Source organism: Vidua chalybeata, chromosome 16 (assembly GCF_026979565.1).
Source record: "Vidua chalybeata isolate OUT-0048 chromosome 16, bVidCha1 merged haplotype, whole genome shotgun sequence".
NCBI lineage: Eukaryota > Metazoa > Chordata > Aves > Passeriformes > Viduidae > Vidua > Vidua chalybeata.
In genome coordinates, this window is record NC_071545.1 from 9,327,979 (window position 1) to 9,350,581 (window position 22,603).

Here is a 22,603-nt window from a genome sequence, read left to right on the forward strand (position 1 = left end):
CGCCCGGCCCCGCTCCGGTTCGAACGCAGCGCGGCCCCGCCCGGCCATTGGCGAGCGAGAGGGAGGGAGCGGGTGTGCGCGCCAGGCCCCGGCGTGTCGCAGCGAAGGCGTCCGGACGGGCCCCGCTGCCGCGGCGGCGCGTTCCGCCCGGAGCGTGTGCGCGGGCCCCGAGCGGAGCCGCCGCTGCCATGGAGCGGGGGGGCGGCGGCGGCGCGCGGGGCTGATCGCGCCCCTTCCCCATGAGACTGTGGCTGTGCTGGCTGGGCTGCTACACCCTGCTCCTGTGGGTGCTGAGGAGGACGATGTGGGCTGGCCCGGCCCGGTACCTGCGGAGCCCTTTATCCAGGTCCCTCTACGTGAATATGATGGGCAGCCACCGCCAGCCAGCCCCGGGCGCCAGGGAGAACCACCAGGTACGGCCCCGGCGGCGGCCGCGCTGCCCGCCCCTCCCTTCCCTTCCCCGTCGTGCCGGGCTGGGCGGCGGGGGCGGCACAGGGACCCCCCGCCCCCGGGGAGCTCCGCCGGGCAGGGGCGGGGGGTCCGCCCGGGGGGATCGGCGGGAGGAGCGGGGACCCCGGTGCGGGCTGAGGGGGCAGCGGGCCGGGCAGCGCAGACAAAGAGAGGGAACTGCTCTGTCCTGCGGTGAGAAAGTTGCCGTGCGCCCTCCCTGCGGAACGCGCCGCGGAGCGCTCCCGGGGCTGCGGGCTCGGGGGGCGCCGCGGGGGGATCGCGGCGAGCCCGGCGGCACCGGCGGGGGGAGCAGCGCCCGTCCCGGCACCCGCAGCGGGGCGGGTCGGGGCCAGAGCCGCTCCCGGGAGAGGGGCGCCCCGGGTTCTGGATGTGCGCCCCGGGTTCTGGACGCGCACCCCGGTTTTTTCGATGCACACTCCCATTTGTCCGGTGAGCGATGTGAGAGCGCTCCAGGGAAGTTTGCAGGTGGTGGTGACGGGGGTGGGTTTGTAATCGCAGAGATGTTTGTCATTAGTACCGGTGCATCTAGAGGAAAACAAAAAAAAGTGGCAAACTGAGACTCCCACAGAGGCCTTGGAGCAGTAGGAGGTGGCAGAGTAGGAATGAGTTGTTGCAATGTGATCCGACTGCGATAAAAGGTTAGTGCTATGTTTGGGCAGTGTGGCCACATGGGTCGGTACCTTGTGGCGAAGTTAGAGGCCATGCCCTTGCAATGCGATGGTTACGTGATAGATTTCATTTGGAATGTGTTCAGATCCGCACTATATTTTGGCGAAATGCTGCTGAAAATCTGACAGGAGTTAAAAGGGCTAATAAAAAGTCTTGGTGCAGAAGGAAGCTGGCAGCTTAATCTAGGTTAAATATGCAGAAGCGAGCTAACGAAGAAGATGTAGTATAAACACTTGAGGACTGCTGTACAAAGGAAGACCATAATTCTTCCTGCTGATCCATTTCTGCAGCTTTCTTAGTGCTCTGGGTGGGCACTGACATCCAGAGTCTTGATGGAATTTAATGCTTATGGTCTGCTGTTGGGAACATTCAGGACATAAGTACAAAGAGAAGCAGAATTCAGGTTTACAGAAGAACTTCTTTCTGGTGAACAAAGAAAATCTGAAAGTCTTTTGTGTTGTTAAAAGCTATAGTAGAAAGACAAGTCAGGGAAATGTGTTGTGGTGGTGCCTGTGTCATTGACAGGTAGATGAACTGCAGTGAATAATCTCCATCTATATTTTATTGGATCTAGATTTTAAATGTAGGTATTGATTATTTGGTACATTTAGTAAAATTTATGGTTAGTGAGTTTGTGGGTAAGCAAGGGTTGCATGCTCAGACTGCTGGTACTTCGACTCTGCAGTTTTACTGACTTAACTAGTTTAATGTAAATTATCTAAAAGAAGTTTTTCATAATTTCACTAATACTAGGCAAGAGCTGCAATGTTTATAATATTTTATAAAAAAGGTCTTAGCACAACAATCTGAAAATACATAAGAGATGGCACACACTTTGTCACGTAACTAGTGGCCTTTCATATGTTGTATGTGGAGGAAAACAAAAACAGTTTCTGTTCTGAGGAAGTAGTTCTGGAATTAAGCTGTTTTTCACCAATTTTTTTCATTTGAAATTTAGATTAGGGTTGTTGGGGTTTGGTGGGTTTTTTTCCCCTCTTATAACGTGTTAGAATTTCTGTTATTCACCAGTGTTATATAGGTATTTGTCAATAACCTTATTGGCAAGCTTAACCGTGAGAGGTCATAGAACCATTGAATCACTGAGGTTGAAAAAGAGCTTCAAGATCATCAAGTCCAACCTTTTACCAAATAGCACCACACCCACTAAACCATAGTGAGAAGAAGAAATTGGAGATCTGTGAATAACACCTAATTTTTGCTTAGTTAGTTTGGTTTGTTAGTTGTCACCATCATCTTTCTGCCAGTGGTTATGTCAATATTTAGAAGTTTCAAAGACAAGAATTATAGCACTGTTGTTTTTCAGTGGAACTGCAGGTGAGAGTTCAGTGCAGAAGCCCAAGGTGTATGAGCTCAGGTGTAGTCATGCTGCTTATGGAAGAAAGCCTCTCTTTCCCAAGGCTTTGAAAAGGTTTTCTTCTGGGTTGAAACTGCCAACACAATGCAAAAGGCAAATCATCTGAGCCACGCCAAACCTGTTCAGTGGAGTGAGGCAGCAGCCTTGTGAGTGAACCTGACACATCCCAGCCTGCTCCTCAGCTCCTTGGGATCGTTTGCTTTTGCCAGGCTCTTGGAATTGGCTTCTGAATGAATGGACAAAGTGCACAAACTGCTGCTTTAGTGGTTTTGCAGGAGCCACTAAGGATTCCTTTTGGGAATCACTGGCCTATGCTGATTTATTTAACAAGTGCTGAGCTGCAGTGAGAAGAGACCTAAATGGGTGAATCAGCAGTTTTGGGGATCCCTGTGCCAGGCTCAGAATCTGTGTTTCAGAGGAAAGGATTCACTCACTTGTTCCACCCACCAGTGTGTTTGACAGTATAGTTGAGAGCCTGATTCTGCCAGAAATGCACCCATTGTACAGGAGGTTTTCAAACCTCAGCAGGCACGTTTGCTGCTCAGCTGAGGGGCCTTCCCTTGCTGCCTTGGGCCAGTGTTTGATGGAGCCCCTGCTCATGAATCTGGCATAAGGGCCCTGGAGCACCGTGTGCTCTCCTCTGCTTGCTGGCACTGCTGCTGGGAAGCTGCACCCAGTGCAGTAAGAATCCTGTCCCATTCCAGTGATGACTGCAAGTTCCACTGTGCTGAATGCTGTGTAAACCTGCCTTGAGTGAATGTTCCTCTCCCAACAAGGCAAACAAATGTGATGGGATCAGGATCTGAGCACATGTATATTAAATCTTTGAGTTACCCCACTTTCTGTCCTTCCATGGGCATTTTTTACAAGGTTCTGCTAAAACTCTACATCTCACTTTAGGATACTTAAAGCTCCCTATCTGCACAATGAACACATGCAGTCAGATTAAGGAACATTATTGCAAAATTTAAAGGGGAGATGAGAGGGTGTTGGCTGTAGAGATTAATTCTTAATGATAGAAAATAGTGCCAGTCCTTCTCATAAAATGCCATTGTGTCTAACTCCATGTAAATGTAGGCAAGTGAAAAATGATAGTGATTGTTCTTCATTAGAAAGAAATTGAAAATTTTTTAACATATTTTTTTAACTTTTGCATAGAGGACCTATGTTTGCTCTCTAGGGAATTTACCTTGAAGATATCTTCCAAGTACGGGGTAATAATTAAGACAAAAATTAAAAGCACTATTTCTTAGCAAGTAATCAGTCCTCACTTTGTTACAATTCTAAGTTAATTTAACCCTGAGGTTTGTTGGAAATTCTCTAAGAAAAGCTAAGTTTTCGTATTTATGGAAATTGGTAATAGTTTTGTATGTATTAATTTTGACTACTTCTGGGTTTACATTGCTGAACTTTTAAAATGAACCTTTATCTCTTTTTCTAGTGGTACGTCTGCAATACTGAACAGTTGTCTGAATCCCTTCAGCCCATTTTTGTCCAGAGTTACCTTGACCAAGGAACACAGATCTTCTTAAACAACAGCATTGAGAAGTCAGGCTGGCTGTTTATCCAGCTCTATCACTCTTTTGTATCCTCTATTTTTAGCCTTTTTATGTCTAGAACATCTATCAATGGGTAAGTGAAAAGTCGATCTTGGGTAAGCTAAATACAATTTGGATTTAGAGTTTTCAAGTGCTCAGCCCTACCCCTTGATCTGCCAGCTTTTCAAAATGTGCAATTTCCCTTTGCTGCTCTGTCAGATGTGAAATGCCCTCCTGTGTTCATCATTCCCAGCCCTCTTAACTGGTGAACACCATTTCCAGTGGGGGGACAGAGGAGGTAAATGCAATTAATACAAGGCAGTCAGAGGATTCTAATTGCATTTTATAACAATTGCTTGTGTTAATTTTCTTCTAAGAGAGTGTTCTCTGTGTCTCTTCCCTCAGCTTTCTTCCCCTCCCTCACCTTGCCCTTTCCCTACTGCCACATTTTTGTGTAGTTACTGTTGTGATTGTCCTGGTGGCTGTATCCAGACTGTTCAATATTGTACCTAAAACTCTTCCTAGTGGAGTGTGTTTGCCTGTCCATGGCAAATCATGGCACATTTCTAAACACTGCAGAGGTGGCCAAGTGCTGTGCCTGTAACACAAATGTGGAATATTGTCCTTTCTCTTATTCTCTAAAACAATTCCACCTCAATTTGTGTGTAAGGTGCACTGGAACAGATAACTTCTGATGGAGTATTTTTGACTTATGAACCATCAGCAAAGCAGGAAAACTTAAGTTGATAAAACAGCATTCTTCTATTCTTATTGCATCAGTTGCAGGGGAGTTTGTTCATGGGTGCTTTAGTATTTTTTTCAAACAAGGCAGGGCTCTTTTTTGCTCACCTTACCCCATTCAGACACGTTTAACACATTATCAGCTTTGACCTTATGAAAAATGCATTTTGTTACATTTAGCCAATTTCTCCAGTATCCCCACCTCTGCACCTGCTACATACTTCTGCACAGTCTGATACAAAATAGGAGCTGTCTACTGGGGCTAGAAAAATAGTCTTTTTCCTTATTTTCTACTCAGACGACTTTATGAGCTTCCCTGTGGTGTTCTTAGTTATGTGTAGCTTTATATAAAGGTTCCTTTGGTCTCTTCTTCCTTTCTCTTCTATTTTTTTTCAAAGGCTCTTCAGGGCTTTGAATAACACCTCATAATGCTGTTAGGAATAATAGCTATGAGCCAATTATACAGTGTGGACTGACACATGTGTGCTGCAAGGGGGCTCTACTTAAATTGGATGTAGTCTGTTTATTTTTATACATTTGATATCCTGGTTAGTTTCTTCTCTATGACTTTATATACTCTGTCCTTTTTGTTTCTTTAGGTTTTAGTAGTCAGTCTTTCCTAGGCCAGCTCCTTTTCACATTTTTTATTCTTTGAGTCTTTTTGTCTCTGTTTACCTTTTTTTCCTGTTTGCTTTTTTTTTTCCTGTTGATTGTCTTTAAGTTTAACCTGCTATCCAACAGGAGTTTAAAAAATAGTATTTATCTACCTGCAGTCTATTAGTGACCAGTTCTCCTTCCTCTGCCTGTTCTTCTAACTGTTTCATCATTGAATTCTGCTATGACAGCTGAAACGTGTCACTGTGTAGTCTTCAAACAGTTATGGGCGGGTATGGCATTGACTTGATCCATAAGGAATCCAACTGTCACCTCTACCCAATTCCTTAATGAGTTGTCTATTTTCTATTCCACAGCTTTTCATGTTGAATGCAGGATCTGCAGATAGCAGCAAAAGCCATTGTAACACAGAATTTTAAAAATCTCTTTTGCCCCTCCAGCAGCGTTACCCCCATGCATTCTTTAAATCCGTTCCCTGGCTTCCCTCCTCGTTCCACATCCTATTCCTCATTCATTGTGCATACTTCTGTGTCTGCAGCCATTTTATTTCCTCTGTTATTTCATCCTATTTTTGTTTTTAAGGTAGGTAGCAGAGATTCAAATCTGCAGATGTGACAAATAAGGTTCAGTCTTTATCTTTCCTACTTTTTCTCTTCCCCTTTTTTTTTTTTCTAATGTGATTGTTTTCTTCAGCTGCACCCCATGAGCTCTTCCTTACCTAATCAAATTCCTTCTGGAGTCTTAACCACTGTAACTGCATGTAGCTCTGTGTTTGATCTCTTACAAGTGCAAGGCAAGTTGAACTGGATTTAAAATTTATCTGAGCAGTGACCTTGTCTACTATTATGTATGACTGGTTCCTGCTAAAGCACATTCTAAATTCCTTCACTACCTGTCCTGTTAAAGTTTGTACAAAATCGGTCATTTCTTGTTTTTACATTTTAGGCTGCTTGGAAGGGGCTCAATGTTTGTGTTTTCCCCAGAACAATTTCAAAGACTGCTTAAAATAAATCCTGAATGGAAATCCCACAGACTTCTTGATTTAGGGGCTGGAGATGGAGAAGTCACTAAAGTTATGAGTCCTCACTTTGAAGAGATCTATGCCACTGAATTGTCTGAAACTATGATATGGCAGCTTCAGAAGAAGAAATACAGGTATTGACTGAATAATTCCTACATCCTTTATATCAGACATTACAGCAAGCAATCTATTTGTAATTTAATGAATATTCAGTATTTTCAGTCAATTGCTTTATTGTTTGATTGTTATGGAAAGGGTTAGCCTGTACAAAAGCAGGAAAAAAACACGTGTGATAATCCCTCTTACCAGTGTTGGTTTTTGTCTCCTTTATTACCTGATGTTTATCAGGCAGTATAAAGGTTCATAGGGCTGGACATGCAGCCATGCTGATCATTGATTTAGTTTTCTTTTCCAGAAGACTAGAAGGGATCATGTCTGTCTTTTCTCTAAATGGTTGACCTTACCTGCACTATCAACACATCCACAGGGAATTTTTCTCTTCAGTAGCTCTGTCTGAAATCAGCTTCTTTTTATTTAACAGATTGTATCTCTTTCCTTTCACAGGGTGCTTGGTGTAAATGAATGGCAAAACACAGGATTTCAGTATGATGTTATCAGCTGTTTGAATTTGCTGGATCGCTGTGATCAACCACTGACTGTATTAAAAGATATTAGAAGTGTACTGGAGCCAACCAGAGGCAGAGTCATCCTAGCACTGGTTCTGCCATTTCACCCCTATGTGGAAAATGGTAAGTGCACAGATTAATAGTTGTTTAGGTAAGTAAAGAAAACATTTGCAGGCTCTAATATCTCCAAATTAAATGTTTCATAAAAGACATGTTTGTATTTGATTTTTTACTAATAACTAGTAGAGGATATGTTCAGAAGTATGAAATCATAGGTAAATAGGCCACATGATGTAAACTGTTTTGTTAACTCCACAGAATACATTGTTAACACTAACAAAAAGCTCAAATATTGAAGTCACAGATCCTGTTTTGCAAGTTAACCATATTTCAGCAACTTGGGAAAACTGGTCCCTGATTAGGGCCTTTGACCCAGAGGTGATCCCAGCTGTCTCTAGTGACCAATTGAGCAAAACCACCAGAACTGTCTAATGCTGAATAGAGCCATTCAGGTCAAGCTGTTTCAAGTGTTCCTGATCAATCCCACCTAAAAATCCATAGAAAGATAACTTTCACTTTCCAGCATGAGGTCTCAAAGTAAAATATAGACCCCTACAAATACAAAGTATCAACCACTATTAATATTGTATGAATTTACACTGCACTAGTTACAGGAATAAAAAAGATCAGTGCCAAAACTCAATTATTTACCCTACTTGGATTTTAAAGAAATATATGAGAGATTTTTCAGATTAATCTGTGCTTATGACTAAACTTCTAAAAACACAAGAAACCTTTTTACATGCCTGTGATTGTGGATTAAGGTTGAAGCACCTTGAAGGTGGTTTGAATTCCAGGAGGCTGATGTTCATCAGTCATTGTTCTACTTCTCCTTGAGTGTTAAGACTTGTCTGTGGAAAGGCATGGATGCCCAGAAAATACAGAACAAATCATGTTCTGGCAATCACAAATGCATCAAACTGAATCTAGTTTTCTCTTTTAACATGCTAGTGGTATTTCAATAGGAAAAGAGGAAAAAAAAAAGTATAAGAAGTAATGCCATCAGGTGAAGAATTACTTATAATACAGTATTTGAGCTTGTAATTTCGTAAGTATTTTGAAAAGTAGTGTGTTTTAAATTAGATTTGGTGTTTGACTTAGGCATCTGTAAAGTATTTCAAGCATATTTGGTTACGACTTATTGTTCCTATAATGTGGAACAATATAGCTTCCCCTTGTAGAAATCCTTTGCCACTATTTGCCACAATTATGGATATGGACCCATATAAACTGTTAACAGTGCAGGTTAGCACATAAAAAGTTATAACTTTCCCACTAAAGATCAATTTAACTGTAGGCTAAAGAAAGAGACAATTAGCTGCCAGACTGTCTTCATGATGCAAAAACCATTTTAGAATTTCAGTATTTTCACTCAGCTGTTCTACACGATGCATTTTAAAAATAGATATGTACATATGTTTTGTATATAACAAAATTATACTTGGAACATTCAAAGAGGAGAACATTCCACAGCTCAAGTAACTTCTTGTAGCAGCTCATTAAAACCAGCTTGGACCCATGTAGGGAAACTTTTTAATTTTGTAGAGGGAGACCAAATGGAAAAGCGTTGGGGTGTTTAACCAGTGATAGATCCATAGATTGAAGTGGAGAAATTATTTTAATCAAAATGAGATACATGGTTTATGACATGCAGTATAATGGGATGGTAATGGTGGAAGCTGTCTCTGTGAATAACATAAAACCTACTCTAAGAGAACAAAGCAAGGTGGAGAAGAAATTAAAATACAGATCTGTGCTCACTGTTTGTGGAATTACAGTGACACCTAGAGTCCAGAGGAGCTCAGTCATAAATTCTCTCTGGGGCTTCTCAGTTTTATTTCAACATGCAGAACAACCAGGAATGCAGTTACTAAAAGTGTCTAAATTTGGCAAGAGAGCCTGATGAATCATCAGGTATTAGACCAGCCACAACTTCAAGTATTACCACAACTTCATTTTTAATAGGTGTATCACAGAGTCATAGAAGAGTCCTTTGTATTTCCTAATACAGACAGAAAAAGTCATTATTGGGTAATACATGGCTGGACTCATGTAAGGTTCTCTAAAATAAAAATGTCGTGCCATACTTCAGAAGTAGTGAACACTGGGAGCCTGGGAGTGTGAAATTTCCTTGTTGAACGTGTTAATCTCCTTGTAATGGATTGACAGGGATGAGAAGGCAAAGGTGTGTATTCTGTCCTCCTGAAATACTATTAACTGAGCTGGAAACACAGTAGTGTGTAAGATGGACCCTTGCTTTGTCTCAGTTTTCATCTTGCAGAAGTGAGAAGTGCCACTTAATTTGCTAAACAAAACCTGCTTTGTTTAAATTATGATAAAAGATGCAGCTGTTCTTTAGAAGGGAAAATGCCTGATACCAACAGGTACCTTGTAAAAGTGCTGATTTTGGAGATCAGCTAACTGCTAGTAACTGCTGAAAAAGGTACTTTAAAAAAAAAGTATACTGCCTTTTACTGGATAGTGTAGTTCTTTTTTTGTGCTTGTATCCATGTTGAACAGGTTTGTAAAGGCAAAACATGGTGCTCCAGGTATTCCTGACTTGGGATGGTGGGACTGGGAGATGGGGGTTGTCAGCCTAGCAGGTGAATTTTAGTATTGGAGGAGCAATGTTTTCACAATGACAATTACTTTCCTAAATAGGTTTGGAAGATGCTCCCATCCCAAATGAGCTTTGCCAGGATAGTGTGTGTGTTTATATTGTCAGTTTTTTCTGCTTGCTTGTCTAATACACAGGTTTTGCTCTGTTTAAGCTGTTCTAAGGCTCATTTACTGTTGGTCTGTAAATATTACATCAATAACTAACCTATTAAAATGAGCAAATCCAGAATTTCACCCATGAAATGAGTTTATTTTCTGTTACTGTCAATTGTCAAACATTTTTCACATCCTGTTTTGTGTAACAGGAATACATAAAAGTTGATGTAAAGAGAAAAAAAAAGATAGAATTAAATTTAAACTAAAAAAGGAAATTTTTATGATGCATCAGCAGTTATCTTACAAAGATGAAGTCTTTTCCCAGGGTTCTTGGAAATGGAAAATGGAATAGGTAACACAGATGTAAGGTACAATGCACTTGGTTCTGGTGATTGTTTAGAATATACTCCCAAAGAACACTGCCCTGCAAGGTTTTCTCCTCTTCCTTTAAAGCAAAGGAAGTCTGTGAAGAAGCTTAACTTCCTCACCTGCTCCTTTGCATGCAGGAGAACTGTTGAACAAATCTGAAGTGCTGCACGTGCTCATCTGTTCTGATAAACACTGTCATCTTCCAAATCATCCTAGGGAAAGAAGTGTTTTGTTACTGCAGTGATTTTATTTTTTTTTTTAATAAAGGCAGAATTTCTTTTTTGAGGCAAACTCCATCCCTTTAGTGTTTCAGTAAAGGGAACACTTTTCTCCCCTCTAATCCAGTCGTTTTTGTCCCTGTGGTATCTACAGTCTTCAGAACATGTTTCTTACCCTAAGCTCCAGGGAGCACAGGGCAGTAAAACATAGCCCATATTTTCATATCTGATGGTCAAACCAAGGACTAGGTCATGTCAGCAGGGACTGGAAGGCTTTAAAGGGGTAATTATAGAGGAAAATGATTGGAGCTGTATGGAAATAAATGAAATTAAATGTATATAGGAGAAATGCTTGACTTTGGTCTGTGTGTCATTTGGTTCCTCCTTGCATCTCTGAATGATCTCTGCGCTCAGAATAGGAAAGAATTAACATTGTTTCTCAAGAGAAGCAAGATTTTGGAAGCAAGATTTTGAAGTTGTTTTCTTTGCTTGCAAATATGTGTAATTTCTAAATTTGTGTGATTTGGGTTTGTTTTGTTTTTTTTTTTTTTTTTTTAATAATTTACATGGCACGTGTAAAATTATTGTCATATAAGACTTAATGGCATAAATTTAAAATGATGAAATAAGTTGTGTGGCTTTACCCAGTAATGTTGAATATTTAATTTAGGCTCTGTGTGTTGGAGGAAGGGAAATACTTTTAAATATATTACAGAGCTTTTATAATAGTTTTGTTATGTTTCTGTCCTTTACTCTGGGTTAATGGAGAAAGAAGAGCTGAAAAAACAGTACTTTTAAACATAACCTCTTAATGCTCCATGCATTTTACCAAACAGTACAGAACCAGACCTCTTCTTGGCAAAGTACAAATTTATGGCAGTTCTCATTTTAAATGTACAAGCATACATTTAAAAATGGGTGTGTGTATGTGTGTATATATACACACACATTTATAAATATGTATATGTAATTGTATGCATATGGCCATTTAGAATGCTTTATAATGTCCTTCAGTATTCTGTCATTCAGAATACCTTTTTTTACATCTCTATCAACTTTAAAGGAAATAGCTACAGCAAACTCCTAAAACCCTCTGGTTTCCCTTTTTCCCCATAAATTTAGGTATTGGTGGGTGGATACTCACAGACTGTTGCCAGTGTTGAGCATATCTCTGCTTTTGAAGTTCTTGAGCAATTGCTTGAAAAATTTTTCGGCCGCTATTTATTTTCTGCAAATAATTTAAAATGTTTTGGTTCAGTGCAACATTTTAAGTTGGAGGAAACATATTTTTCTACCTTTTCTAATTTAGGTGTTTTACCTGGATAGGTCTTTGGGAATGTTACTAAGTAGCATTTTAAAAACATGCAGTTTGGCAAGCAGAAGGGTTTTAAATTACATTATTATTGCATTATTTAAGATATACACCTTCTTTAATGACTCCTTAAATGCATGGCTTCTGATTTTTATACAAGGATACATAGTGGTGGAGGTTGTTGTTGATTAATAGCAAAACCTGTTATTGTTAGAAGTTTGAACAAAATTTACTTAAACCTAAAGGAAACAGTGTGTTAGAGATGGCCTTTACAGAGATTAACTTTACCATGCATCCAGTGTGTTAAAAATAAATTACCTGGTTTGTTAAAATTAGTTAAATATAAATTGAAAACTAATTTTGTACAAATCTAAAGCGAAGCCTTAGCAGCTCAGAATGTCTCTTTAATGGAATCATCAACTAATCACGAATTTGATGCCAAACATACTTCAGAAAGACAAGAAGAAGAAGCTCTGAATCACAGCCAAAGCAAATAACATGGTAACATACACAGTTCTCTGTTGTTTGGTCTTTCCTACTTTTCTTTAGCAGCTTTGGTTTTAACTGGAGAGAAGGAAAATAAATGAAAAAACAATTAAAATCTAAGATGAGAAGTTAGCAGAGTAGTTAAAATTGTTGCCCTTTTGCAGTGTCAGTTTGTAGGTAAGTGTTTCACTAGCGTGTACCATTGGAAAATCAGAGAGATTTTCACTTGTGAAGCCTTTTTCAGCTTCTGGTAGTAGATGCCGCCAGTGGTTTTGCTTTGAGCACAGTGGGACCTGCTTGAAACACTACTTAATTCTCAAAAATAAACCAATGGCATCACAGAACCAGTTTTTCCCTTGAAGAAGGCTTGTTTAATTTTTCCCACTGTACTCTTCACTCTGTACCTTCGCTTCTAAAGAAAAAAATGAAAAAGCCAGTCCTGTCTTTATGCTTCAACAGTAGTCACTACAGGAAAGAGTCATTTTACCATATCATGCCAGTAAGAACTGTGAAGTCCTGATTCTCCTGTCAAATTCTAATTATCATGTAAAGATTCCTGTTGTAGTTTTGTTTGTTTTTATCTAAACAAAATTTTGTTCTGGATTAAAAAAAAAAATAATAATTACATAACTTTTAACCATGTGCAATTTAATGGGTTTGTTTCTGTAAGCATAAAACTTCTTCCAAGTCTCTGATATTTTTAAATTTTACCAAGGTCTCTCTTCTGTACATGTATGAAGAGAGTCAGTAGACAAGCGAGGTCAGTCTGCAGTAACTTTACTGCAGCTCATAAATACTTCAATGTGAATTTAAATTACTTTACTTTTACTGGAAATTTATACTCTCAGGATAATTTTAACTTCATAATACCTTTTATTTCAGACACTTTACTGAAAAAAGAAAATGTGGTTGCTGTTGAGAGTCCAGGTACATGCCACACAGGAGTTCACAGGGGTGTGTGTGCAGCACATGGACTTCAACAAACCTCCTCTTTAAAACTTAACCATAATAGTTATGAAATGTAGAAATGTGTTTTTATTCCCTTTATGGAGACATTAAAACTGCATCGATTTACAAAATGAACAGAACCAGAAAATCACTCTGAGCCTACCTTGTAGATCACAAAGGAAGTGAGCACAGCAGAGCTGTACAGGAACAGTAAGGAGGAGGTGATGATCATGGAGATGAGTTTTCCTTTGCTGAGCTGCTTCCCTGATCCTTTATTAAAAATGAGTGTTAGAATAAAGGGCAGTTTCTGATTAACTTAATTTTTTTAAAGACTCTGCATTCCAGCTCCCTTTCTCTGAGGAATTAAAAAACCATATAGCATCAATATTTTTCTGGGTAATTTTCAGTCTAAATTCCTTAGTGAGATCATTTTCCTTTTGTTCGCTCATATGTTTGCAAGGGCAATGGAGACCTGTAAGTTTTGATTACAAACCTCTCCTTTAGGGATAGAGAGAGAATGGCATCCAGTGTTCTGCTCCTGTAAAGGTATATCTGAATAAAGCTCATAGACTTCTGTTCAGAAATGGAATTAGAGGAAGGAGGAATATAAAAAAAGTAATAATCCAGCTGAGTGTTTCTGGGGTTTTTTTCTTTTTCTGTTTTAGGCATGTAAAACAAATGTAGTTACTGAAGTTTCATCACTTTCTTAACTAGAGGCAAGTGATACAAAGGTTTGGAGCATTTTTCTCAGGCTGGCAGTGTGAATCCCCAGGTCTGAGGCCCTGCACTCTCTTGCAACTTCTACTAAGTTTTGGTTTCTCTACTTCCCATTTTCTTGTTGATACTTCTTTCTGACAGCCACAAAAGTCTTTCTGTAAGAGGATGTAGAGTGTGGTTAGACATCATAAGTGCAAAACTTCTTTATTTTGTAGAATTCTAGAGTCATCTTCATCGTATGACAGCCTAATTAGCAAACAAGGTTGAGATGCTTATTTGTGGAATCCCTCTGGTTTTACTAATAACATCTTAATATAGCCATACTACTCCTAATGGGTTTGTTGGTATTTCCGTCTTAAATGTCATTCTTGAAAGTATAAATAAAGAGAGTATTTAGAAAAGATAATTTATTTCTTCTAAGATGCTTCATTAAGAAGGAATAATCAACTGACCTGTTACTGTTAGTACTGTTCCATCTCCTGTTTGTTTAGAAAGGGGTGAATCTGAGTCTGAAAATGCTATTCCACAGATATAAACAGCGCTGTCATCTACAGTCAGATTTTTTATCTGAAGTAAGATGTTATTGTTTGATGAGTGTACTTTGTACTTCTGATGATCTGTGCATCCGGGAGTACACAACTTCTGATGTGTATTAGTTAAAAAGCGAAACCACAGAACTTCAGGTGGGGACGAGGAGCATCCAGAGGCAGAGAAAGTGCATGTCAGAGACACGTTCATGGAGGAGTCAGCTTGCTGAAACCTGGGCTGTGTTACAGTGACTTGGCAGTGACCTGCAACACCTGTTGGGAAGGAGCAATTGGTGATGTGAGGGACAGCTAAAAAGCCAGGTACAGTCTAAAAAGAATAAACAACTACTTTTGGTTCATTCAAGGAACCGTAGGAGGAAAGGACAAAACAGTGTTTCAAACTTGAAATTATTAAGGTTGTTTTCAGTGAACTTTGTTTTTAGATAATTCCTACAGCTTGCACATGTGCTCATTTAACACCTTTATCTACTTGGCTTGGCTTTCTATTTTTTGACAAAATAGAGAAGACTGATAGATCTGAAGCAATGTGAATGTTTCCTTTGGCACTGGAGAAGACCAGAAGAATACTTTGTGCAGTTTCTAGCCTGAGATCTAGTGCTGCATGTTTGTGAGGGTACTGGCCAGTGAGGGTGGGTGTTGTGTGACCTAAGTGCAGTTGCTCAGTGGAGCAGTTCTGCAGGGCTTTCTCTCTCCTCCACTGTTCCTGGTCTGAGTCAAGCCAGACAAGCTGAAGGTATGCAGTGGAAATGTCATAAATCAAGACATTTATAATTTAGCAACTTCATAACATTGATTAGAATTCACAGTAGTTCCTAGATATTCCTCCACTTCATCACATATATTGACTCTGGGTTTCTAAGAATAATAGTGCTTGTTAGTCCTGACATTTAAAAATGTGTGCAGAGAAAACATGAAGGTTAATCAGAGAAGAGCATTCTAATTAAGGAACTAAAATGTGGGGTTTAATATGACTAGCCTGGAAGATTTTTTTTAAGTCCTTATTGAAATCCATGTGAATTCTGTGTTAATATATTTAATTTTATTCAAATAAATAGTGTAGTTATTTAAACAATAGCATTGGGTTATTGCAGTGAGAATAAAGGTAGTATCTAAATAGCATCCTTTCCTGCTTGCCAGAAAATAACAAACTAGAAGATAACCTGAAATCTCTTTGTGTACTGCTGATACACAATTTGCAAACCTGTCCATGGTGAACAATCAGCATTGTTCCTTCACCATTTTTCTCACTAAATCCAATCAGATTCAGTGGCTGTGACTTCTACAGTAATAAAGTGAAACTGATTCTGTGTCAGGTCCATATCAGAGCCATTCCACAGCAGCTACAGCAATCTGAAGATTGTAAGTTGTGGGTGTACTTGCACCCTGTGTGATGAAAGGCAGTAGCTTGTGCTTCTGCAGCTGATGCCCTTCTCTTTTCCACCTTATCCACAGGCTGTGGTGTCCTTGCAGAGCAGAACTCCATGGCCTCAGGTCATACAGGTGCTGCCTGCTGAACTTCCCAAGCCCTCCACCCAAACAAACACAGTTGCTCTGAAACCAGGCTGCTGCTGGAGTGTTCCAAGCTGGGAAGTGCAGCAGGATTTGACCCAGAAATCGCAGGTTACAGCAGCGTTTTAGATTTTTGAAGAAAAAAGCATTTGCTAGCAGTTGTGTACTTTGGAAGTTATATGATGATAGCAGAAATTAACCTGATTTTCAGCAAAACTTTTTAATGCTTTTCTTCTGTAGCTGTGTTGCAAATAATAACCACAAAATTCTCAGTGTTGTTTAACTGCTGTTAAGTGAGAAAATGTAAGAAATTTTTAAAGTCTTACCAGCACCATACAGGATCCAGTCAAACACCAGCATTAGCACATTTTTTAATTTGTTGAAAGATGCCATTTCTTGTATCTCTGTGGAAATGAATCTTCTTGAAGGAAGAGGAACTTAGGAAATGTTTGGATTTGCGTAACTGTCTTAATCACAAGATGTAGAACTTCCTGTTTAGAAGGGTGTTTACTACTGCATTTAGCAAACTGGTTAAAGGTACAGACCACACCAGAAAGCTTTTGTTTGTTGTGGATGACATTACTTGGAAAATGAGTGAAGAACTTTATATTTTGAATGCCTGAGAGTTGTACCTATAATATTTCAGATTATTTCATTGGATATAACAAAGAACAAGACATTTTCCAGCATGCTACTGAATCAGCTTCTTAATTTTTTATGACCCTAAGCAGCCTTTAGCAGATCAGCTAAAGGCACTTTGTGCACTTTGTGCCACTGAAGGCACAAAGTAGCCATCCACTGTAATGTGGGTGATCTGCTGGTGAAAGCTTCGTAGGAAATCATAGTTTTCAACTTGCTGACTGTAATTACCTGTGTGCCTGTCTGCTGGACACCAGCCTCTAACTAATGTAAGTAATGGCAGTTACCTTTTAGCCACTCCTGGCACTTCTAGTTAAAAATGTAACAAAAGATAACCTTAAAGAAGCTGCTTTTGAACAGCAGGGATAAACTGGAACTGATCTTGCAGCAGGTCTGCAAGTGGTGTGGCAACCTCCTGTGTGGAGTGGAAAGGAACATAATTAGTGTAATTATGTTTTCTGTAGGAAAAAGCAGCACACAATAAAGTTTTCTTTATAACTGAAACAAAGCTCTTCTGTTTTCTCAGTAGGTGGCAAGTGGGAAAAGCCCTCAGAAGTTTTGGAAATCAAAGGGCACACTTGGGAAGAACAGGTGAACAGCCTGCCAGAAGTTTTCAGTAAAGCTGGTTTTGCCATCGAGGCTTTCACCAGACTGCCCTACCTCTGTGAAGGTGACATGTACAATGACTACTACGTGCTGGATGATGCTGTCTTTGTCCTCAAGCCAGTGTAAGCCTGTGTGAAGTAAAGCTCCACAGTCTAACCCAAGAAGCAGCCTCTGAAAGAGGATTTTGAATTATGGTTACTTAAAGGGAGGGAATTTTGGGATTGCCATGCTGAATAAATACCATGTAAGAAATTTAAAGGCCAAAATAATAATGTATTTCTTTGTAGTGTGACTGGGGGGGTTGGCGGGGGGGAGGTTGTTTTTTAAATGGACTCCTCAGCTGAGTATTTCTTTTTTACCAGCTCTTAAACCAACATTGCATTCTGCAATCCAGCAGCAATGGGGGATATTTTTTTATACTTACCTGCAACAGGGATCATATCCAAACAAAAGCAATAGTCTTTATAATGGTGAAATTCATGCAGTGTGAACTGTTGTGAAAGAAATCAAGCAAAATCTGGCAATAAAGTTATCCATTCAGTTCAAGCCTTGTTGAATAAAACTGTTGAAATGGATAATCTTCCATGCTAAGTTACTTTCTCTCTGTCATTCTTCACGTTTTTAATCATGCTAATAAACTTTTTTGAGATGACTTTTGCATTAACTTTTGTGTTCATTTTTGTAACCATAGCCATGCTTGTCTGCAGCAGCTGCTCTTACTGTTGAGAATCAAGCTTTCAGTAGCAACACAACCTTGCATTTATTTAAACAACATTTAATTATTGTTTAATGGGATTACAGTGCACAAAAAGTGTATCACTTTTGGTTGGGTTTCCTTCATGTTCTTCCCTGTCAAAGCCTCATGAATCCTCATTGCTTTTGCATTTGCCATTTTCCAGCTAAAGGGGTTACAGTAGAACTTGTCAAAACTGCACTTTAAACTGATGGCTTTAAAAACAAACCCTCTAAGCGAGTTGTTGCCAAATGTTTTCAGCTTTAAAAAAGTTGCAGGTGGTTTCTTGCAAATTTTCTGAGTAAAACTGCCTATGAGGATCAGGCTGTAGGGGCTTGAGACATTTTCCTTTCTTCAAGAGCATTAAATAAATGCTATTTATTTTAACATGTCTTGTTTTAAAAACTGTTTAAGTGGATAATTTCTGGCAGTTGGGATATGACTTCTCTTTAAAACAAAAGACATCGTAAGTAGTACAGACCTGGCAGGTGTATGCCATGCAGTGCTTGGGTTGCAAGTGTGAGAGATCAGAGAAACCTCAGATAAGTAAAGTAAGAACTGAGTTCTGTTGCTTTTGAAGTCTTTTTAAAAAAGTTGTCTGTTGTGGGTTTTTTTTTTTTTGTAGTTTTTATAATTAATGGTGATTTTATGCCAGGTAGGATGCTTAACATGTCATTTTAGGTTTACCTCAAACTGATGGTTAATGATTTCTCCTGCCAATTTATTAGCTTTTTGTTGTCAGTCATCTTTGTGGAATAGTATTCTGTGGTATGGGGCAAGGACAAGGAATGCTGGAATTTCAAATTACTTCTCAACAGTAATTCAGACTTGGTGTTATTCTCATCTCAGGATGTGCTGTTGCATTTTGGCACGTAGTGCAATCAGATTCGTCTGTTGGGAAAATGAGCTGTGTATGCTCTGGAGTGAATCCATTAATTTATCTTCTGCTACCTTCATTTTGTACTCATCTAGTAGTGGGAAAATGTTTTTTAATGTGTCATTAATTTATGTTAAGGTAGCAAATATGTAGTAAGACAAACTTCTTCAAAGGTATTTAAGTGTTTTAATCCCACATGTTAAAAATCACACAAGAGACTGCATTTCTTATCTCTCATCTTTTAGTCCTGTCACTGAGGATTTCAGTTTGTAATGGCTTTGGGAGGTTTGGGAACAGAAGGTGAAATGTAAACAATAGGGATTTTTTCCCTTTCTTATGATTTTCTACTTTGTTCACTCTATTTAGCCAAGTATTCTTACACTTGAGATGAGGAATGACCAATAATGAAGAAAATCTTTCTACAAAGTCTAAATTAAGTGGGGTCAAACACCTGCTTAGTCCTGTTGAATAAACAGAATAACCCCCAGGACTGTCCCTACACCTGTATCTCTAAAGCCAGAGCTCCTTGGGAGGGAAGGGGCTTCTTCCTCCCTGCAGGCACTGAGAGAGCATTGGTGTGCACTCAATGCTGCTCACAGCCCACGGAAAGAAACTCTGGAGTCCAGTAGTTCATTAAATTGCCCCAATTACTCTAAGATACCATCTAGGGGAACGAGTGTTGCAATTCCAATGTCCAAATTCATTACTCCTGGGTTTGGGAATCCTGCCTTGTCCTGCTGTGGGTGACAGTGTCCATCCAAGGTGTTCTTCAGTGCTCTTACTAATGTGCAGAGCTTTGCCCTGGGGCGTGACTGGACTGTTCTGATCTCTTCTGTCAGGGTGGGCTGGGTGTGTTGCACTGCAGGAAAGCGATGCTGTGCAAGCACATGATTTAGTCAGAAACTTTCAAAGCAAAGTTGGAACAGCTTCATCCCTCAAAACCACAGCTGCCTTTCGCCGGGTGATCCCAGGTACAGTCCGTTCATACTCTGAGGGACCCAGGGCCACCTGCCCCTGCTTGGGCTGGGGAGATGGGGGAGCAGGGCAGCACCAGCCCTGTGTTTCCCCTGCACGGCTTGTTGAGCTCTCTTCATCTCAGGACAGAAGGGTCCCCTCCTGCCTGCCCTGGGAGAGCCGAGCGGCCGGCGGAGGAGCCTTTCCCGCCCGCGCTGAGGGCCGGGGCGCTGGGCCGGCGCCTGAGGCTGCAGGGCGGTGCTGGGCCTGGCCCCGCTCCCAGGGTCCCTGGCTGGAGCCGCCCAGCTCCCGCAGTGCCGGGGCGGAGGCGCACACGGCAGAGGCAGGTAAAGCTCTCTGGGGTCCCGGCCCTCCTTCTCTTCTCCTGCCTTCTCTCCCTTTCCAGCCCGCACCCCTTGCGGCTTCCGCCACTGCATGTGGTGCTTTTTCTCAGAGCCCTGGTGCAACGGGGAAGGTGGACACCGGCAGTGCAAGGGCTTATCAGCAAGAGTTGTGATTGTAAGGTCAGTTTTCTGGTTATCGAGCTTCAGATAAGGCAGCGACTGCATGGAGTGAGTGATAAAATGTCTAGGATTTCTGTACATGGAAGGGTGGCTGTTCTGGGAGTGAGAGGAGAAAGCAATCTGGGAACTTCTCATAAGCGGGGAGTCCTGCAGGGCTCAGAAATCTCACCACAGCATATGCACGGAATGATCTCCGGGGAAAAGCTGGATGGGATCTGCAGGAGATCCCCACAGCGTGATTTGGGACTGTCTGGAAGTTGCTGTGAGCTGCAGACCGACCTATTTGACTCAAAAAATGAACGGCTTCATCCTGTAGATTGGCTTGCCAGGCAGGGCTTTTCACAGCTCTTTTTGTGCCCTGCTGATTGTCCGCTTGAGTTAGTCAGGATGAAAAAGCACTTTCCTTAGCATTTAATCTCCTTATATATTAAGTTAGCATGCTTTAATTAAAATACACTCCCTGATCAAAGTGAATGAATTGGAATAAGCAAATCGGGACTGACATTGGAAGCGTGATTTAACCTATGCAGAGTAATAAAACCTTACTGCAAAATTATTAGGGCACAGGCAGGAACAAACACAAGTTCATTGTCTAGGAAACCAGATACATCTGAATGAGAGACATTTACTGTGGTGCTCCCAAAAGAGTAGCTGAAAGGGGTTTCAGTGTGTGTAAGAACAGGACAGAGGTGATAGCTTCTTGAAGTCAAATGTTTAAATTTTTCATCATCTGTCATTTTGAGTCACTCCTGTTACAAGACTGGAGTTAAGTATTTGCAATAGACTGGAGTATTGCTGGAGGCTTGTTGAAAGATGTTTTTATAAAAGAGTACCTTGGTACATGAGATTAAACAGTCCAAAAAAAGGTGTCATTTATCAAATATTCAGATCTGTAACTCAAGCCGTGGCAGAGAACTTTGGGGGGGGGGGAGAAGAGAGAACACAAGAGTTCAGCAACGAAAAGAAATGCAGAAATTCAGTGTCTTGCAAATAAACCTTTGAAATGAGGGAAAGGGAGACAAAACCTAACAAAGTCTCTTTATGGTCACAGCCAAGTCGGCCAATGGGACCCTGCGTGTCATTTGTAAAATCGGGGACTAATCCCAGTGTAAGAAGTTGCCATCTGTGGATCGAGGCATCATCTAATATCTCAGATTAATTTGTTGTTTTACCTGTGGGGGTGGTGATTCTCAGGCTGAGCAGAGGGCCAGGCAGAAAATCCTCTCTGCAGTGTGGATTGAAGCCGCTGATGGCCCTCAGAGCTGAGGAGGGGATGTGGCTGCAGAAAATCCTGAGTGAAACCTGCCCAGTCTTTGCTTCCTTTCCACCCCATTGCATTAGTTCTTTGTGTATCCTTGTCCTTCAAGAGCTAGACCAAAAGCAACACGTTCATTTTGTTTTGGACAACTGTGAAACTCAGTTTTTTTCTGGTGGCAATCAGTGACAACTCAGTGAAAAGCTCTGGGTTCCCTATTACTTCCCTTCCAGACAATTTATCTTTCAGTGATTTTTATGCTGCATAGCACAGGGCAGCAGGGATAGCAAGAACTACCAAAACATCTCTTTCCACACAAACTGTGTCTGTGGTGGTGGTGAAACTTTGATGGGACACCTTGTGAGTACAAAGACCGTGGCTTTGATCTGTCCAGGTGAAGTGACATGGGCAGTTTCCCAAATGGGTGACTCCCTCTGCCTCAGAAGAGCATAAGGGCGTTTTCTTCCTTTTTTTCTTCCAAATGTGGCAGCAGGGAAGGGGAGCACTCCTTGCCTGTCCCTGCCTGCAGCACCCTGCAGGACAGGGGACCAGGGCCAGGCTATTCCACCCTTGAGTTCAGAGATCTGCAAATGGAGGTCCCAGACCAAGTCTGCAGTGATACTGCAGCTTAACCAGCTAGGATTTGTTTGAAGCTTCTTTATAATTTCCTTTTTCATTCAATTTCTCTTCAGTTTTATCTGATTTTAAAAGGATTTGTTTGCTTGTTTTAACAAAACTGCATTGAAGTCATACTTAGGTGCAGTGTAACTTGGTAAATAAATGGTGCTACAAGGGAGAAAATTAAATGAGCCACTTGCTATAGGGAGATAACTCTGCACACGCACTCTTTGTGGACTTGTGTTTGCATAAAGTGTATCTCTATCCTAGAAAAAGATCTAAATTAAAAACTTGGGAGCAAGCAGCTTTGGATTGTTCTGATCTCTATCTGTACTCCATAACGTAGGCTGTCTCTGATTTATAGCTATGAAATTTGGGTTGAATATTTCATTTTGACTCTGTTCTTCCTATTTTCCTCTTCAATCCAAGTATCTTTTTATTCTAAAAACACGAGAAGAA

General features: G+C 40.7%; 2 protein-coding genes across 4 annotated transcripts; one reads left to right on the forward strand and one right to left on the reverse strand.

Annotated features, from left to right (window-relative positions):
* METTL9 (methyltransferase like 9) lies at positions 1 to 17,835 on the forward strand. 2 transcript variants are annotated; one of them, XM_053957934.1, is made up of 5 exons: positions 1 to 413; positions 3,957 to 4,147; positions 6,355 to 6,564; positions 6,995 to 7,179; positions 17,107 to 17,835. In XM_053957934.1, exons 1-5 carry the CDS (start codon positions 240 to 242, stop codon positions 17,307 to 17,309), a joined length of 963 nt encoding a protein of 320 aa, XP_053813909.1. In that variant the 5' UTR covers positions 1 to 239; the 3' UTR covers positions 17,310 to 17,835. The 2 variants fall into 2 exon arrangements, with proteins under 2 accessions (XP_053813909.1, XP_053813908.1); XM_053957933.1 differs by having other exon boundaries at positions 4 to 413; positions 17,104 to 17,835.
* Positions 9,999 to 16,562, reverse strand: IGSF6 (immunoglobulin superfamily member 6). 2 transcript variants are annotated; one of them, XM_053957936.1, is made up of 6 exons: positions 16,265 to 16,562; positions 14,334 to 14,681; positions 13,328 to 13,434; positions 12,241 to 12,294; positions 11,563 to 11,646; positions 9,999 to 10,412 (listed from the first exon to the last, which is right to left on the reverse strand). In XM_053957936.1, exons 1-6 carry the CDS (start codon positions 16,329 to 16,331, stop codon positions 10,374 to 10,376), a joined length of 699 nt encoding a protein of 232 aa, XP_053813911.1. In that variant the 5' UTR covers positions 16,332 to 16,562; the 3' UTR covers positions 9,999 to 10,373. The 2 variants fall into 2 exon arrangements, with proteins under 2 accessions (XP_053813911.1, XP_053813912.1); XM_053957937.1 differs by lacking the exon at positions 9,999 to 10,412 and having other exon boundaries at positions 11,581 to 11,646; positions 12,179 to 12,294.
* Positions 17,836 to 22,603: the final 4,768 nt, after the last annotated feature.

What these genes read in the sequence shown, in the direction of transcription:
- METTL9 (XM_053957933.1), top strand. Translation starts at nt 240, where the DNA reads ATGAGACTGTGGCTGTGCTGGCTGGGCTGCTACACCCTGCTCCTGTGG. An exon ending in CTTCAGAAGAAGAAATACAG is followed by an intron (nt 6,565 to 6,994) that starts GTATTGACTGAA and finishes TTCCTTTCACAG; the next exon opens with GGTGCTTGGTGTAAATGAAT. An exon ending in TCACCCCTATGTGGAAAATG is followed by an intron (nt 7,180 to 17,103) that starts GTAAGTGCACAG and finishes CTGTTTTCTCAG; the next exon opens with TAGGTGGCAAGTGGGAAAAG.
- IGSF6 (XM_053957936.1), bottom strand. Translation starts at nt 16,331, where the DNA reads ATGGCATCTTTCAACAAATTAAAAAATGTGCTAATGCTGGTGTTTGAC. An exon ending in ACCAAACAACAGAGAACTGT is followed by an intron (nt 11,647 to 12,240) that starts GTATGTTACCAT and finishes AATTATTTGCAG; the next exon opens with AAAATAAATAGCGGCCGAAA. An exon ending in CTCAACACTGGCAACAGTCT is followed by an intron (nt 10,413 to 11,562) that starts GTGAGTATCCAC and finishes TTCTTTCCCTAG; the next exon opens with GATGATTTGGAAGATGACAG.